Below are 16,346 nucleotides of genomic sequence, written 5' to 3'. Positions count from 1 at the left end.
TACTTAATACCCTTAGGGCTGCTAAAACCAAACTATTATAGTACTATAGTATAACTAATAATATATATGGTAATCTTTATGTAATTGGTACTATTATATCTAGACCTGGCAGTGACCCTCCATTTGGACCCGCCAAGACGCTAAGGAGGGTCCAAAGTCCGGATTCTGGACCCGCCAAGGAAATTATGCATGCATAACCTATCCTAATTAGGAAATAATATGCTTATAAACCATGATTTATATATATTTATGTCAAAATTTAGGTCTTGGCGGGTCGCTGGACCCTCGGAGGGTCCAAGGTCATGGACCACCCGGAGGGTCACTGCCAGGTCTAATTATATCCCTATAGAATAAGCTCTAATTCTTTATAAGTAAAGATTAGAAGGATCCGGAGGTTAATTAGCGAGGTCGGTATTAGAAGAGTCTTAAAGATCGCCTTAAACCATATAAGCACTGTCTTATATATAGAGGGGAGCCTAGAGCGGTATCTTTAAACTTAGGACTATCTAAACTTAAGAAGATATATAGGTAGGCACTACCTCTATCGGAAGTATTATTAGTTAATAACAAACTAAGCCAGTATCTTAATAGTCGTAAGTACTCTAGACCCCCTTATTATATTATAACTAACCCTAAATATAGCCACTATTGCGACTATACCTTATGTTTTTTAGAGAGAGAATAAGCGTATATTCCCTGTACTTACTAACTTAGCGTAGGATATACTTACTATTCTAGCTACTAGAGCTAGAGTTAAGCGACTTTTTAACTCTATACGCGATATATATTACTACTGTCGGGGTTCTCTAAAACTATTGACCATTTAAGAGCTTATAATATATATATTTATATCAAAGTTTGAGATAGAGGATAAGGAGCGTCTACTATTAAATAAGTATCTCTTATTCTAAGAAATATAAGTAGAAGATAAAGAACGCGAAAACGGTATAAATAATCTAGAACCGATTAGTGATAATAAGGAGGATGATATTATGGAAGTAGAGATACCATAGCTAAGTACGGTTATTTTAGGAAAACGGCGGAGAAGTGTCGTATCTGTTAATAAGGACGATAGAAATAGCGAGGATAAGGGTATTAAAGAAGATAATATTAAGAATAATATAGATCTTCCAGTTAACTATACAACTAGAAGGGCGCGAGTACACTCAGTATATCTAAATAGTTATGATATAACGATGAGATAGTTATTTTACAATTAGAATGCCCTCATTTTCTCTAAATTCAACTGTAAAGAAAATAGAAATCAGAAGCTATAAGATAGAAAGTGAAAAACACAAGAATAATCAAAAATACAAACCAAGTCTTTATAATTAATGCAACTGCCAAGAATTAGGTGTTTGTCCTGTTTATGGAGGGTTGGGTTTTGGGTCGGAGGTTCCGACCCAAAATGGGTTCTGCCGAAGTCTAATCTGCTATATTACTAAAGAAAGAAGTAAGCGATTTACGCGCTAAAAATGAGAAGAAAAAGCAGAATTAAGCTAGATCTAGGAGGTAGATACCTACTAAAGAAGGCCTCTTAGTTCTTAAAGCTTCTTAATTGATTACTGAGCCGGTTGAAGCGGTTGAAGCGCCTCCCCCCTACCGGCAGAGAAGGCCTTCGCCACCTTTATAACCCCGAACGAGAGTATTACCAATATGCGGGTTATATAAAAATCTGGGTCATAAAAGAAATGTATATCCAGAGAATAGATCATTTCAGTGTATTTAATTTAATGGAGTTTTGGTTGAGTTGTATACATTTGAAATTAGTAGGTTGGGTGGGGTGGCCAGCTCGGTGGTGTGGCCAGCTCGGTAGTGAGATACGTTATGAAATAACTAACAACTAGCTAGCCTTTGTCATTCTATCGAAGAATAATAATAGTTCTCATATTCTCTCCCTTTCTCTTAGATTTTAAGCTCAGGGAAGATCAGGGTATCCAGAGACGCGCGGCGTCGCCAACACCTATCTTGTAATGGCGCGCCATCAATCTAGGATGAATGCGCTTCAACAGTTGCCTCACATGTAACGGTAGCCGAGAAGTCTACATGAAGGGCTTACTTAGGTACTTGAATCTCTGCTGTAGAATGGACCAATAAACTTATGAATTGTAGGGCATGTCGCCAGGATTGGTGGGAGAGCGACGTCGATTAGTGCTTATGGACATCGAGCGGCGTTTGATTAACTTATACAGCGAACACCCAAACTGAAGACCCTCCGCGGTCCAACTTCATACTAATGCATCAATCTGAAGGATCTGGCATGAAATTTGACAAAGCATTTCTAGACTGGGCCGGTTCCGGAAACGTAGCAAAACATCGAATGGGAAGGGGAGATGTTGGGATCTAGTGAAGTGGCTATATCCCTTTACTGTTGTTCTACAGAGGCTGATTTTATGCTAAAAGCAAGATGTCCAATACAAGAAAAGAAGCAGCGCCAAGATCCCTTATATACCATACCGAGAGGCCTTCTTTAGTGCCTTTCGGTAGCTACCAAACTCCTAGTATACATCTTCCGGCGGAGAGATTGAGCTGAAACGTGACCCCTAAATCTTTTATTTTGCGGATAATGCATATATATGGTAAGGATAAAATTTCTTTGTACTGACTCCAGAGTCTCGTGAAAGTATACTACAATGGTCGGATGCGAGTCAACTCAGCATCGCCTTTGTGACGAAATGAATAAGAGCTGACCACTAATGATAATCAAACAACCTCGACACCACTCCTGACAACCCCCCAACCCCGATAATAAGTGCTCTATTACACACCTTCTGTCCTCAAAGGAATCTGCTTAGTTGGTGATCTCGCAGTTGAGGAAAGCCGCTTAGCAACAATGTTAGTGATAAACCATTTCCATGGAAACAATCGAGAAACTTACACTTGGAGAAGAAAGCATAGCTCTCAGCATTCTCAAGGGCGGCAGAAGAACTCAGCCCATGAACAGTATCATAGCCATACGTCTCAGGACCGAAGATGCCCTTGGTATGGGCCATCTCGTGCAAGGTAGAGGTAGCCTGATCCAGAACATCGCAGGTGTTTGACGATGCAGGGAACTTGGTGAAGTACGCAGGACAAGTCCGGATTCTTCCGTAAGTTCCATCTGTCTCACCGTACGCAGTCATGGTGAAATCGTGGGTGTCAACACAGTCGATGCCATCCTGAGTGCAGTAGTAGCTCACGACTCCCTTGTTACCGTCCGTGGCCTCTGTGGCAATCTTGTCCAAGATACCTGCGACGCGGTTGCGGGACTGGACGCTGCTGGTCTTGAAAAAGCTCTGGAAGAGGTTGTACGAGTAGTCGGATTCGCTGCGGATGAGGTTGGCGCCGGCTTCGGCCATCTTTGCGGCCCGGGCGAGTGCGTTGTTGATCATCTGCGCTCTCTCAACAGAGCAGCTCTCGAGAGTAGCGCGTGTCTCAAGAGGGCTAGCGATGGCGCCTGCGATCAGAGGGAGAGCGACAAGGGTCCGGAAGAAACGCATTTTGATGACTTGGATGAAACAAGATTTGGTAATGGAAAACGAAGCCGAATGATGGTATAAGATTGATCAAGAAGTAATGATTGATGGCTACCAGGGCTTATTTATAAAGAAAGATGTTTCATTAAGGAGAGGGCCATCGTCGATCTTTTACAGATTATATCAACTTAAAACGGCCTGTTAGTTGGTCCCTGAGAGACACAGCTCTAGCGGTTTCATTATGTTTCGTTAATCTGCCTGTAGATTTTTGCCCCATGTTTCACCATTGCAATGCCGATCATGCCAATAGATGATTGAGTTGTGTCTGCTACCAAGAGCTTATGTTGTAGATAGAACCCTTAAATGATCTATGGGGACTTCTGCCACGAACAGTGTGGCTCATACAAGAGATCAAAGGATCCCTATAGCCTCGTGGCTTAGGTATGTTTACTTTCATATCCTGCAGTCACTCCACATCAGCCATGTTGCATCCTCTTCACTGTAACCCTCACGATAGCAGCCAAGACTCCTGTCTCAACAACCATAGTCCAGTTACGCCACGGATGAGGGCTTCCGCCCTACCAGCCCTGGATTCGAATGGAGGATTCCTAGTCGCGTAGGCCATCGCTTAATTAATTAAGCGGGAAGAAGGTTGATTTAAAAATGTGAGACAAGTAACTACCGCAGGATCTGAAATGCCTGCCGGGATCAGGCCAATTTTCAATCTCTGAGATCTCTCGGGTTTTTTAGAGGTGGTTTTCTAGATGAGTACTTTATTTGAACCCTTAATCGACCAAAGAGAACTAGTTAGGTGTCCTAGTCTGAAACAATTAATTTAAACTTTAGTCGGTATTTAGCGTGTTCGTCCCCTTGAGATGAAAATCTCCGATACTCCCCACTACCTTTCCCGCGGGATACTCTCGCGGGATACTGAATGACCTATGAATCCTGAAGGAACAACATTAGACCAACCTGTCTGATCTCGGAGATTGTCTTCCCTCTAGGGCAAATGCCATCTGTTATCCTTGTTTTCGGTTATTGGGATAATTTATCAAGTAGTGTGGTGAACTGTTCTACAACATAACTAAGTTACTAAAATGGATTAACTCGTCTATTCTACTGAAACAGCGAAAATATATCAATGGAAAGAGGATAGATACATGGAATAGTTAGTAGATGCTGCATAGAAAGCGTGGGAGAAGCCAACGATTCACTTTGTTAATCTAGCTAGGGCCATGCCGTACCGCGTGGAAGAGGTTATTAAAAGGCTAGCGTACTAGCTATTACGTAGGGATTCAAATTCAGAAGTTATATTCCGTACAGAGAGAAACTGAGTGTATATGCTCCTATGGAGTACTTGGGCTCCTAGGGTCTATTTTTGTCGCACTAAACACTTTATAGTACGGAGTATGGAGTAGATGTAACTCATAGCTCTAGAGTGTTTTAGAATACGATATAGGCAACAATATTACTGCCTGTCTAGTCCCAGGGTCATATGACCTATAAACATATGCTACTTTATCACCTTTGTAGGCTACTTCCTTGGAGAAGTAGCTATTATTTCATCATACCATTATAGTAACCAGTGATTAAGGAAAAGGAGGCTGATAACATGTGCAGAGGTCCGATATGAACCTGGGGATCATTCAAACCAATTATCTAGAACGAGCGTGGAAAACCACAGGAGTAAAGATTGGTAGGATTGCACAGTAATTGAAACATGGGCATCACTAAGAGGTACGGAGGGTCATTACATATCGAAAAGTATGGTATGAGTATAGATATTACCCCAAACCATCTTGACAATGAACTACTAATAGGCACCGTGTAGTAAAGAGATGTCAGATCTGCGCAGCTAGATAGCGCAGCCAAGATAGCGAAAGGAAGCGTAATTAAAGGGAGTCATACAACAAGTGCAAAGATTGACCAGACCAGTTTTTGATATTTCAAAGCAGTTAAGTACATGTACAGAAACCACCGTGACCTTGTTGACGACCGGCGAGTCTATTTTGGCAGCGAAAAAAAGGACATGGTCTTGTGATCATCTCCACCTGGTCGACCGGTGAATCCCAACTTGAATAAAGATAATGTCACCTGGGGGATCCTATTCTGGCAATTCCTCTCCTTCGTATGCGATATCATCTGGTAAAACTTCTTCTTGCGGGATCAAAGCTGGAACACCTTGGCGTTCAACAAGTTTGCGTGATTGACCTTTCTGGAAGATGTTGACTTCGTATGTGTTTTTCACCAGCAGATGATAAGCGTAGACTTTGCGGTTCTGCCCGAACCGCCGCGCCCGTCCGATTGCCTGGGTCATTCCCGCATCGTATTCATGATCAGAAGCCGTGTGGTATGGCGACAAGAAGATGACGTGATTTGCGCATTGGAGATTCCTTTATATCAGATCAGATTAGTAATGTTTCAAACAAAGAATAGATAACAGCACAGAGAGAGATAACTTACAATCCAGCTGCCATGGAGTTTCCGAGATTCAAGATCAAAGCCTTCGGCCTGGAAGATGGTTGGGTGGTGCCCTTCTTTGGTTTGGGAGGATCAGTGAACTCGCCGATTCCCTTCAAGTTGGTTTGTGTGACCATGCGGTGCTCGATTTTCGCAGCTTTGAGGGCATTTGATGCAACGGGCAAGAGGTGGCTGATTTGCACGAAGATGAGGATAAGTTCGTCCTTTGGAACCTTGCGGATGATTTTAACAAGCTCGTTGAGCTTGGTGCTCTGAATTGCTTGGTCTTCGCTGACGAGGATTTCACCAGGTACGATCTTGGACTGGACAATTTGACTGCTGCATCCAAGGACGGGGCAGGGTTTGTGTTGTTGGGTGATCGCGGCGTCAAGGCAATTTTTGCAGAGGGCATGACCACAGATTTTGAGAACGTTGACATCTTTCTTTTCTTCCAAATCGCTCTTGCAATTTTGACATTGTGGGATTCCAATGGTTTGGATCTTCACCAGATGTTCGTAGAATCGGTATTCTTGGTCAATCTCGAGGGCTTGCTTCAAAAGAGAGGTGACATCAGCGGATAATGATTTTTCAACAGCTGTCCAAACTGAATTAGAAGATGTATTGTTGGTTCCTCCAGGTCCTGTGACTCTGGGAGGTCGTGTTCCAGACACTGTGTTGCCGGTCTTCGCATTCTGGATCTTTTGGACTCGCGCCTTGAGCAAATCTTCGATTGGCCGGTGTTGTTCGTCAAGTTTCCACTCGCTGTATGAGTGGATGATGCCCTTTAAGAGCTCATTGAACTTTTTGTTGAGTTCCGCGTCCCCGGAATCAGTCTTGGCGACGCCATTCAGGGCGTTCTGCCAGTCTTTGGCATTGGTATTGTTCATTTCGCGATACCAAACAGTCGCTGCCTGTCGAGTGATCGAGTCCACTTTAGTCCAGATCTCGGCGGATTTCTTTTTGTCATTCCGCGAGCCTTTAAGGCACTTTTCGAGGTTCCATGGAGGCTGTCCGATTTGACTTGTGACACAGGACATGATGAGAGCCTCTTGGGGGAACTGGCTCTTGGACAAAATGGAGCCCAGAAGACCAGGGATTCGTCTCTTGTTTTCTTTGACGGCTCGGAACAACGTATCGTACGCTGTCTTTTCAGCTGGGGACTGTTCGGTGATGACAAGGTGCGTTATCAACGGAATGTGTGTGATGCGTGCGATGTTCTGACGCGCAAACCGGTCCAGGAATCTTTGAGCATGCTCTCGGCGGTTTTGATACCAGGCGTTGCTGTGGGGCGCCTGGTAATATTGAAATGCCTCGACAGCTGTGTGGTTTTTCCTGATATTTCGTAGTCTGCTGTTCTGCGTCGGCTTGTCGCAATCGCCATCGTCGTCCACACCAAGGTGTAGACAAAGGTAACGCGCAATACTCTTGATATCGGCAAATTCACCAAGAGCTGGCGTTCCAGAAAGGATCCATTTGGAGCGTGCCTGCAATGAGAGCAGGGAAGCCTGTCTTTCTTCTCCGGCATATGTGTATTCGTCGATGACCAAACGGTTGAAGTTGAATGCGTGGATGAATGCGGCTTTGACAGTGCGCCAGTCTTGCTTGGTGCGCCCTTTGACACCTTTTTTGATATCAAATTCTGTGCGGTCATCCTTCACGGCAGTTGATTTGGCTCCACGTTTCTTTTTGTCATCGGTCACTTCTACCAGGTCCGTCGATAGGCGCTTTTGTCGCTTTTCTTTTGAACCTTCCACTGACTTCCTACTATACCTCCGCTTCCGCTGGTCCACGGGACTCGCTGTTCCGGTCGACTGTCTCGCATCAGATGCATCAATTTCTTCGAAACCCGAGTCAGACTCAGAATCCAAATCCTCTTCTGCTTCTGCATCAGACTCATCACGACCATTATTAGCATCAGCGAATGCCTGGCCACGGAGGCGTCGAGAGGGCACGTAGGTGAAGTTGGCCTGTGTCTCATGAACTCGGCGACGTCTGGCCTCCAATTGCTGGAGCATCGCCTCAGGCCCTTCTGTTTTCAATATTTCAACAGACTCCCGCAAGGAAGCACGAGCGTCGTGGAACCAGCCATCGAAATTTCGACCTGTTCCTCCGCTCGATTTTGCGGGAGCCTGGGGTGTTCCGGTAAATTGTTGAAGTCGTTTGTAGTATGAATCATTCGCCAGGATACTCCATGACAAAATAACGATATCTGCTTCTTTGACTTCCCGGATGCTGATCTTGTTGATTGACGATATCGCCAAAACTTTATATTTTCCTTCGAGGAACTTCGAGGTCTCCGAAACCCACTGCTTGAAGACATTGCTGGGCACAACGATCAGAGTTGCTTTTGTTGAAATCAGCCCATTGTCTTCAGGGGGTATAGTGTCGGTTTTATACTGCGCGTCGATAAGACCAAGAATAACAGCCGTCTTGCCATATCCAACCTCGTCAGCTAGCACGCCGCCGCGAACAATTTTTGGCATTGTCGCTTTGACTTCGGCGCGCCAGGGCATCAAGGGGAGGATGGATTCTTCAACTTCCTCTTCCATGAATGGTTTCATGTCCTTTGCTTCTTGTGAAATCATCCAGCTCAATGATCGAAGCTGTTCATCACGAAGCTTGAATTTGAAGTTGGGAGGTTGTGGCGAAGGATTATCGTTGTCGTTGCTCCTCAAAGTAAATCTGCCAGGGGCTGCTTGGCTCATATCAGGGGTTTTTTGAGCCATGTCGTACGCATGAGGAAGAAGTCGCCAGCGAGATGTGACTGTCTCACGGCTTGCGGTGCCAACCAATTTTCCATGTGCCTGGTGCGTCAGAGCTTGAACATTGAGGGTGAAACGCAATTCAGCGTCTCCATGTTCGCTGATTCGTCTGAAGACCAAAAATGGCGAGGGTCGGTTTTTGATGGCATGCTCGTAAACGGCAGCTTCTTGAGGATTCTCGTATGGGATGATTCGGTCTTTGTTGTCGCGGCCCCACAGGATGCTGGGGGTGAGTGGGTTGCAGGTGTTGCAATTGCCATATGCATGATGGTTGGGGTCTGAGCAGTCTGGAAGGATGATTTCGGTCCAGTCTTCAAAGTCAGACCACGCGGCAATTTTCGGGAACAACCAGGCGAGACCTTTCAATTCTCTCATAGAGACCTCAGGATTCCAGGCTTGCCAGTCGGAATTTGCGTCGGGCAGGTTGAGAATCGCTGTTGTTGCTGACAGTGAGGTAAGGGTGATACAAGCATCATGACAGTGCTGGTTTTCAATCGAGACTTGGATTCCTTGTTGCAATGTGGAGAGGGTAATCTGCTCGGCAGGACAATGGTTCAACTGCGCTCGGGGGGCCTTGGCCCATTGACGGCAGAAAGCTTTCACATCTTGCGAATCCAGGGTAACATCCAATGATCTCCAAGTTGAGGGTAACTCGGCGATCGTCATTCTCACATCATATCCGGGAAGGCGGCTGTGGTAAAGAGCGAACACACAGGCATCTTCATCGGGGGGTCCAGTTTTCGTTGGGTCAAGGAATAAGAACATTGGAGGCACATGGGCGGTGGCTTCTTTTTTGTACAATGCACCAAGTGCTGTTCCACAGTCAGGGAGGAATTTGTAGATTCCTCGGACATCGAGATCAAGAACTGCGACATCTTGATTGGATCCTTCAACGAAAATACTGTCCCAGACTTTTCCATCAACAAATTTAGCGGCTTTGAGACCACATTCCGATTGGAATGATCGGACTTGGGATCCTCGGCCAGAAATCTGAAGTGAGAATGGGGTGCTAACGGGTGAACAAACTTCCCATGTACCCTCGACAAACGACCCAGAGGTGGGACTCATTCTGGAAATTGGCTTGGCTAGCACTTCTCGGATAACGCTTCTCGTGCTCGCGGACTTGGGGGGCTTTGCGTACAAAAGCCACTGGATGGAGTCCGGACCGATATCAAGGAACAAGCTGGAGTGCGTGCCATCATAAACGACTCGCCATTTTCTTCCGCGCTTGATCTCGAAAAACCGAAAAACGTCGTGCACAGCTGCCTTCACGCACAGAACAAAGTCGGGCCAAAACTGGGGGAGGTTGTCGATAGGGTAAAGGGATCTAAACGTTTCGAAGTCCAAAACGGACAAACCAGACAGCATAAGCTTCATGGGAACAAGTCCCTTCAAATTCGCTATAAACTCAGACGGCTTTTGTCGAGAGAGGGGGGAAACATGTAGATACGAATGCGTGGGATTTCCACGACAGGATCTGCAAGCGGTATGTCCACACAGTGTGCAACTGTAGATTGAATCTTGAACCCCAGTCTGTCTCTCGCAGGAGCAACACAGAACGCTGCTCGCTGCCTTGGCTTTGAGAACAGCATGGTCGACGAGGGGGGCTTCGGCGATTTGGAGGTTGCTTCTCACAAGGCTGTGAGCCTCGCTTGGAACGAGAAGGGACTTGGCCTCCGCGTCGCCGGGGTTGATTGAACCCGCCTCGTCGTCGTCAAGAATCTCATGCACGGCTATCAGACCAGCCAGCATGATTGCACACACGACAGTACTCGTCATTGCATTTCCTGCCATGTCCATCAAATCGGCTTGGGTTTCTCTCGTGAGTAGCATTCGATCGAGGGGCAGACCTTGTAACGAAAGGGCTTCCGTGCCAGATACGGGGCCCCCGCGGGTGGTCACAAATGGGATGCCCTTTGGCGTCAGGCACCCCGCGATCCCAGACCCAGCAAGGCTGTCATTCCCTCGATCGACTCCCTGAGACAAGTCGATCCAACGCCTGTGAGTTGAAGTGTTAGTAAAATATTCCTGAAGTGAAACTGAAGTGAAAGTGAGAGAATATTAAGAAAACTTACTCCTTGAAGTTCATGTCATAATCTTGAACCATCTTCTTCAAGAAATTCATATCCACGGTCTCCCACACTCTCTCCGGCTGTGTCTTCCAGAAACGATGCCAATAGAAGTCCGGTGCCTTCAGGTCATTGATTCCGGGCAGGGATCGAGTGATTGGCCTCTCGATGCCTAGTTCCAGTTCGCCACGGTGCCGCTCGTGACGAATCTGGTACTGGTCCCAGCTGGTTTCGCTTCGGGACTCAAGGCGGGCTCTCATCTCGATGAGCTCGAGTCGGCGGTCGTCGTCACTCAGCAAGAACAACCCCACCGGCGCACTCGCTGGCCGCTTGAAACGGCGAGCGAGCTCGCGAACGCGTTGAGTGACAGTGTCAATGCCACTCTGGTCCATGGAGCCTCCAAGCAGGCCCGCTGCTTCCAAGCGGCGCTTGTCAATGACCACCATGTACCCGCGCTCGCGTGTCTGCGGGATGTAGTAATTCTTCGTGTCGACATTGACACAAACCGACATGTATCCGAGCTCCTCCCACTTTCCCTTCATCTGATCCCAGGGCGCATTCCGGACGTTCTCCTGGACGACCATGCGAGGTCGATATCTCTCCGCGTACCGCAAGAGACCGTCGAACGTAGCTCCCGACTCGCCGCCTTGCTGCAGCGTCTTCTTGCGGTTGTTCAACGGAGAGAAATCGACACAGGCAGTTCCAGCAACTAAGATGTCGAGGTCACCGGGAATCACTTCCGATGACCCGTAGGCGGTTCGCCTTCAAAATCAAAGTCAGTATGAAAGTCAAGTCAGAGGAAGATGAATGGGTACTTACCCCACGTCCCCTCCAAGTTCGGTGATGTCGCGAAAGAGGATAGGGGGGCGGAAGTTCCGTTCAATGTATGATTGCTTGAACGGAACAATCTCGCAGCTGAAAGCGTGCGAGATCCGAAGTTGCTGGGCCTCTGCCAAACCTGTCAAGGTGATATTAGCAATTGCTCCATATTTCAGGGAGAACGAAGCAGAAAATGAGACAGATGAGACAGAAAGGCAAGAATGAGATGAAAGTAAACAAATGATAAATCAATACAAATCTGAAGTCATGGTGACATGGAGATCAAGGCAAAGTTAGGGCAAGGAGGGAGACATGTGACTTGGACGTCGGGACAAGGTGAGGAACCTCAACCATAGAACCAACTGCAAGCAACATGACTCTCACCATGAACATCGAAAACAACAAACAAACGACCGATGGAAAAGAAGACAAAAAAAAAAGACACTGCACTTACCCGTCTGGATCAATTCCAGGGCCAGAAGCGGGGCTTCCGTTCCTGAGCACATTGTCGCCACTCGAAGTGGTCGACCGCCGAGCCGAATGAGGACATGCTCGAATCCCATTTTCAGGGCGTTCGATGCCATGTCAGCGAAAATTTCTGTCAGCGTATGCAGAGGCGGGAGGTCATTGGCTAGATACCGACCCCGAGGGATCTCGCATCCCCGCCGCAACTCAGGAATCTCATCGGCCCGGGCCCTAGGCTCCTGATCATCCTTCGCCAAACCATCCGCCGACTGCTGCTGAGGAACCCCCTTTGACGCCATGACCTGCGTTGGAGGAGGGGGCGAGAAGATGAGGTAGTCGGATTTTTAGATGATACTGGCAAGCCAGTCAAGAAAGGACACGCTGAAACAAACCTCGGAAACCGAGGTACTTACAGTGTGATGACCTTTGAGTCACCGGCTCAGGGCACGAAGCAAACAGCAAACATGCAAAGCAATGGGTGGAGCAGTGATTGGGTGCAAAGGTGAAAGAGGAAAAAAAAGAACGTGAGAAGAAAGGGAACAAGCTCCCATTTATGCGTGACGCCCAGGCAACGACTTCATTTCCCCCGCCTAAATCGGGAGGTGCTTTCACGCGACGGCGACATATACCCAGGACTACGTCAGTAGCTCCCGCCCAATTCGGCGCGACGGCATGTGACGGTGACGACCTGCGCTCAGAGATACACTCGCGCTGAGGTATACTACTGCACGACAGTCACCAACATATGGAAATCCCGGTGGACCCCCCCCCCCCCCCNCCCCCCCCCCCCCAACGAGTCCGGTACGGGCATGCAATGGCCATTTCATTGACTGAGAGATCGAAATAGTTATGGAGACCAAGCCCGAATCACAGACTAAAGCTAAGAAACTGAAATATTGTTGTCTATACTAACTTGATATAGTATGTCGATAGACTACATGCTTCTTGCGGCAATATAATGGAGAACGGTCTAGACAGGTTACCAATGGACATGGTGTGGTTGTCAACAGAACCCAGTGTCTCCCAGTGAAAGATATAAAACTACATAGTCACTATCACTTGCCGGCCAACCCTATGTGTGCTTAGGATGAGATATGCTAGTGTCATACTGCTTGTCTCTTGTTTGATAACACAGACTTTTCCTATGGTATAAAGCTATGGGCAATGTAAAGTTTATGGCAAATGATATAGGCACCGGTGTGCCAATGGGCGGGCCTATACAGCCTTATTGCAATCAAAATTGATATTGATGGCTTTTCTGAAAAGTTAAAGATTGAAATCGAGACCGCGAATTATGCCGGTCTTGAACATGATTGGTCCCAGTTAATTGGTGGGTTGGCAGTTATTCGCCGAATATTGAGTATCAGAGGTAGAATTTGTTAAAACATCATTGTAAAAAGACTGCCATCCATGACAAGAGAGTGTTAGAGTGCCAATCCTGGATATTACCAACTCAGCTTTGTCGAACTCGCATATGGTGAAGTAACTTTGGAAGATTTCTCTCTCCGTCACTGACAAACGCACCAAATAGGTCCACGGGTTGAAGCATGTTGCCTTTGGGATAAAGACTCCGAAGGGATGGCAAAATGGAAGATTGATTATAGAAATACAAGGACTAAGAGAATCAAGATATCATTCTGTTACTATTCTGAAGGTAGAGCTTGAGATTGGCCCGGTATGCAAATCAATGGGGAAAAAATGAGAAACCCTTTGCGCCACCCATTCGCCTAGTACAAGAGCATAATAAAAGGAGAAAAATAAAATATTGGCCATGCCAGGCTTGCTCTCAACGAGCAAAGCCACAAAATATCCGAATCCATATGCAGTATCAAAAGAGGACCACACTCTACCGCATGCCGCTTTGCATCAATTGCTGGCGTAACAGCATAATCTGGCTTCTTTCCATAGGAGGCAAAGCATCAATAGAAGCCTGGGGCATGCTAAGGACTTGCTGGAGGAGCTCCTCCTGGCCGTGCATCGGGGCGGCAGGTTGAACCGGGGGAGGGGCGAAAGGAGTGCCGGTGACAGGCGGTGTAGAGATTTGGCCAGGGATACCGTACTGTTGGAATTGTTGAGGGGTTTGCTGTTGAGGAACTTGGGGAGGCTGGGCAGCCTGTTCGACGATGGAACCAAGCAGCTGGTATTCGACCAGATTCATGAGGAGTAGAGCCTGGAATACGGCATAGGCGAGCTGAGGCGCTTGGCGCAGCAGCTCAGTGGCACGCGCCGGGTCGGCAACCGCGAGCGATTTCATTTGTGTCAGAACATCGAGCAATTGATTTGGTGGGAGGGATGCGAGAGTGTGAGAGATGGCGTTGGGGCAGTCGATTTGGGGCGGGAGTTCCACGCCTGGGGGGAGAGGAGGCAGCGGCGCTGACCCTTGGATCGGTTGCTGCTGTGTGGGATCTTGATTCATCATTGGTTGCGACTGCTGCGAGTAATCTGGGGGTACGGAATCCTTCTCGTTGTTGTGAGGCCAATCAACACGGATCTTGCGGCCCATGACTTCGTGATCATTGAGGTTGCGCACCGCCGAGGCGGCGGCGTCAGCATCCGCAAAATCTGCGAATCCATAACCTTTGGGTTTGCCAGTCTCCGGGTTCATCATCAATCGGAACTTGGTAACGGTACCGGCTGTGCTGAGGATGTCTTTGACTTGTTCCTCGGTGAGATCTACAGAAATATTAGAATCGTGTAGGTTAGACAGACAGCTGCAGCAACATACTGTAGGGGATATTCCCCAGAAATACACTCTTCCCAGTCCGATCGGGCGCCATGATTGTGATAGGAAATGAAATGCGAGTGAGAGAGACAAAGAAGTCGAGGCAAGCAAAGAAACGCTGATTCTGCCCGACTTTCTCCCACCGCCCGCAACCTCACCTCATCCGCTCAAGCATCATACCAAGTTAGTCTTCATCCATCTCCAATCCTATCCGCGCACTACCTCACATCATGTCTCAAAATCAACGGGAGGCTTGGGAGCGCCTGCAAGTTATGCTGTCGAAGCGCAAGGCCGGCTTCGGTGGCGGCTTCCCATCCGGTGGTGGCCGAGGAGGCATGGGCCTTGTCGGAACTCTTGTTCTGGCCGGTATTGGCACCTACGTTGCGTCAAATGCTTTGTTTAACGGTATGTTAAGCTCGTTTACTCAGGGAATCAAGCTTCTAACTAGTTTTTAGTCGACGGTGGTCACCGTGCCATCAAATACTCGCGCTTAGGTGGTGTCCAGAAGGAGATCTACAACGAAGGTATGAAAACTCACTAACCGAACCAAGGAGCTCTCTCTCACATTTGGACGATTTTAGGAACTCACTTCCAAATCCCCTGGTTCGAAACACCCATCATCTATGATGTCCGCGCCAAACCTCGCAGCATCCCTTCTCTTACCGGTACCAAGGACTTGCAAATGGTGAACATCACCTGCCGTGTCCTATCCAGACCCCGTGTGGATGCTCTCCCCCAGATCTACCGAACTCTCGGCCAAGATTTCGATGAGCGTGTTCTGCCTTCCATCGTCAACGAGGTGCTCAAGAGTGTTGTTGCCCAGTTCAACGCCAGCCAGTTGATCACACAGCGTGAGAACGTTGCCCGTCTGGTGCGCGACAACCTGGCTCGCCGGGCTGCCCGTTTCAACATTGCTCTGGACGATGTTTCCTTGACAGTACGTATCTCCTTTGGCCCCTGCTAGCGCAAACAGCTTCTAACACAATATCTCCACACAGCACTTGACCTTCTCCCCCGAGTTCACAGCCGCAGTTGAGGCCAAGCAGGTCGCACAGCAAGACGCTCAGCGTGCTGCATTCATGGTCGACAAGGCCCGCCAAGAGAAGCAGGCCTTCATTGTCCGCGCACAAGGTGAGGCCCGCTCCGCCGAGCTCATTGGTGACGCCATCAAGAAGAGCAAGAGTTACATCGAGCTCCGCAAGATCGAAAATGCCCGTCACATCGCTCAGATCATCCACGAGAGCGGTGGCAAGAACAAGCTCTACCTTGACAGCCAAGGATTGGGCCTCAATGTCAACGCCCACAGCGAGGAGGGCAAATAAATTCATTCCGCTTGATACTTAATGGCGCTGCTGGAGGGATGTGAATTATTGTACAAATAGCTGGATTACCAAGCATCTGAATGTGGTCTCTTCTCTTTTTTTCCCAAAGTTTCTTCATAGTAAATTTTCATAAGTGGTAGCTGTAGACCTCCAGGGCTCATATATATTTTCTCCATGCGGGGACGAAGGCGGCGAGACGATTTTTCTGATTCGGAGGGGCACCACCTTCAGTCGATAACAGTTCAACACACTTGACTAGCATTAACTAGCAA

General features: G+C 47.7%; 4 protein-coding genes across 4 annotated transcripts; 1 reads left to right on the top strand and 3 right to left on the bottom strand.

The window, feature by feature from the left end:
• Positions 1 to 2,791: 2,791 nt before the first annotated feature.
• On the bottom strand, positions 2,792 to 3,479 carry PEX2_110700 (putative metalloproteinase; the record flags this gene model as incomplete). Its single annotated transcript, XM_016748336.1, has 2 exons — positions 2,792 to 2,823; positions 2,879 to 3,479. The coding sequence occupies 2 exons, from the start codon at positions 3,477 to 3,479 to the stop codon at positions 2,792 to 2,794; spliced, it is 633 nt and encodes a 210-aa protein (XP_016595178.1).
• A 2,080-nt stretch (positions 3,480 to 5,559) lies between these two features.
• Positions 5,560 to 12,329, bottom strand: PEX2_110690 (putative SNF2 family helicase; the record flags this gene model as incomplete). Its single annotated transcript, XM_016748335.1, has 5 exons — positions 5,560 to 5,848; positions 5,919 to 10,676; positions 10,753 to 11,508; positions 11,566 to 11,704; positions 12,020 to 12,329. The coding sequence occupies 5 exons, from the start codon at positions 12,327 to 12,329 to the stop codon at positions 5,560 to 5,562; spliced, it is 6,252 nt and encodes a 2,083-aa protein (XP_016595177.1).
• A 1,547-nt stretch (positions 12,330 to 13,876) lies between these two features.
• Positions 13,877 to 14,807, bottom strand: PEX2_110680 (putative polyadenylation factor subunit CstF64; the record flags this gene model as incomplete). Its single annotated transcript, XM_016748334.1, has 2 exons — positions 13,877 to 14,703; positions 14,756 to 14,807. The coding sequence occupies 2 exons, from the start codon at positions 14,805 to 14,807 to the stop codon at positions 13,877 to 13,879; spliced, it is 879 nt and encodes a 292-aa protein (XP_016595176.1).
• A 175-nt stretch (positions 14,808 to 14,982) lies between these two features.
• Positions 14,983 to 16,074, top strand: PEX2_110670 (prohibitin subunit PHB2; the record flags this gene model as incomplete). The annotated part of the gene is made up of 4 exons (XM_016748333.1): positions 14,983 to 15,157; positions 15,208 to 15,276; positions 15,334 to 15,689; positions 15,751 to 16,074. 4 exons carry the CDS (start codon positions 14,983 to 14,985, stop codon positions 16,072 to 16,074), a joined length of 924 nt encoding a protein of 307 aa, XP_016595175.1.
• Between the last annotated feature and the right edge of the window lie 272 nt (positions 16,075 to 16,346).

The sequence above is a fragment of the Penicillium expansum genome (assembly GCF_000769745.1).
Source record: "Penicillium expansum strain MD-8 chromosome Unknown contig378, whole genome shotgun sequence".
Lineage (NCBI taxonomy): Eukaryota > Fungi > Ascomycota > Eurotiomycetes > Eurotiales > Aspergillaceae > Penicillium > Penicillium expansum.
The sequence above is the reverse complement of the archived record's forward strand: the minus strand, read 5'-3'. Positions and strand labels throughout refer to the sequence as shown.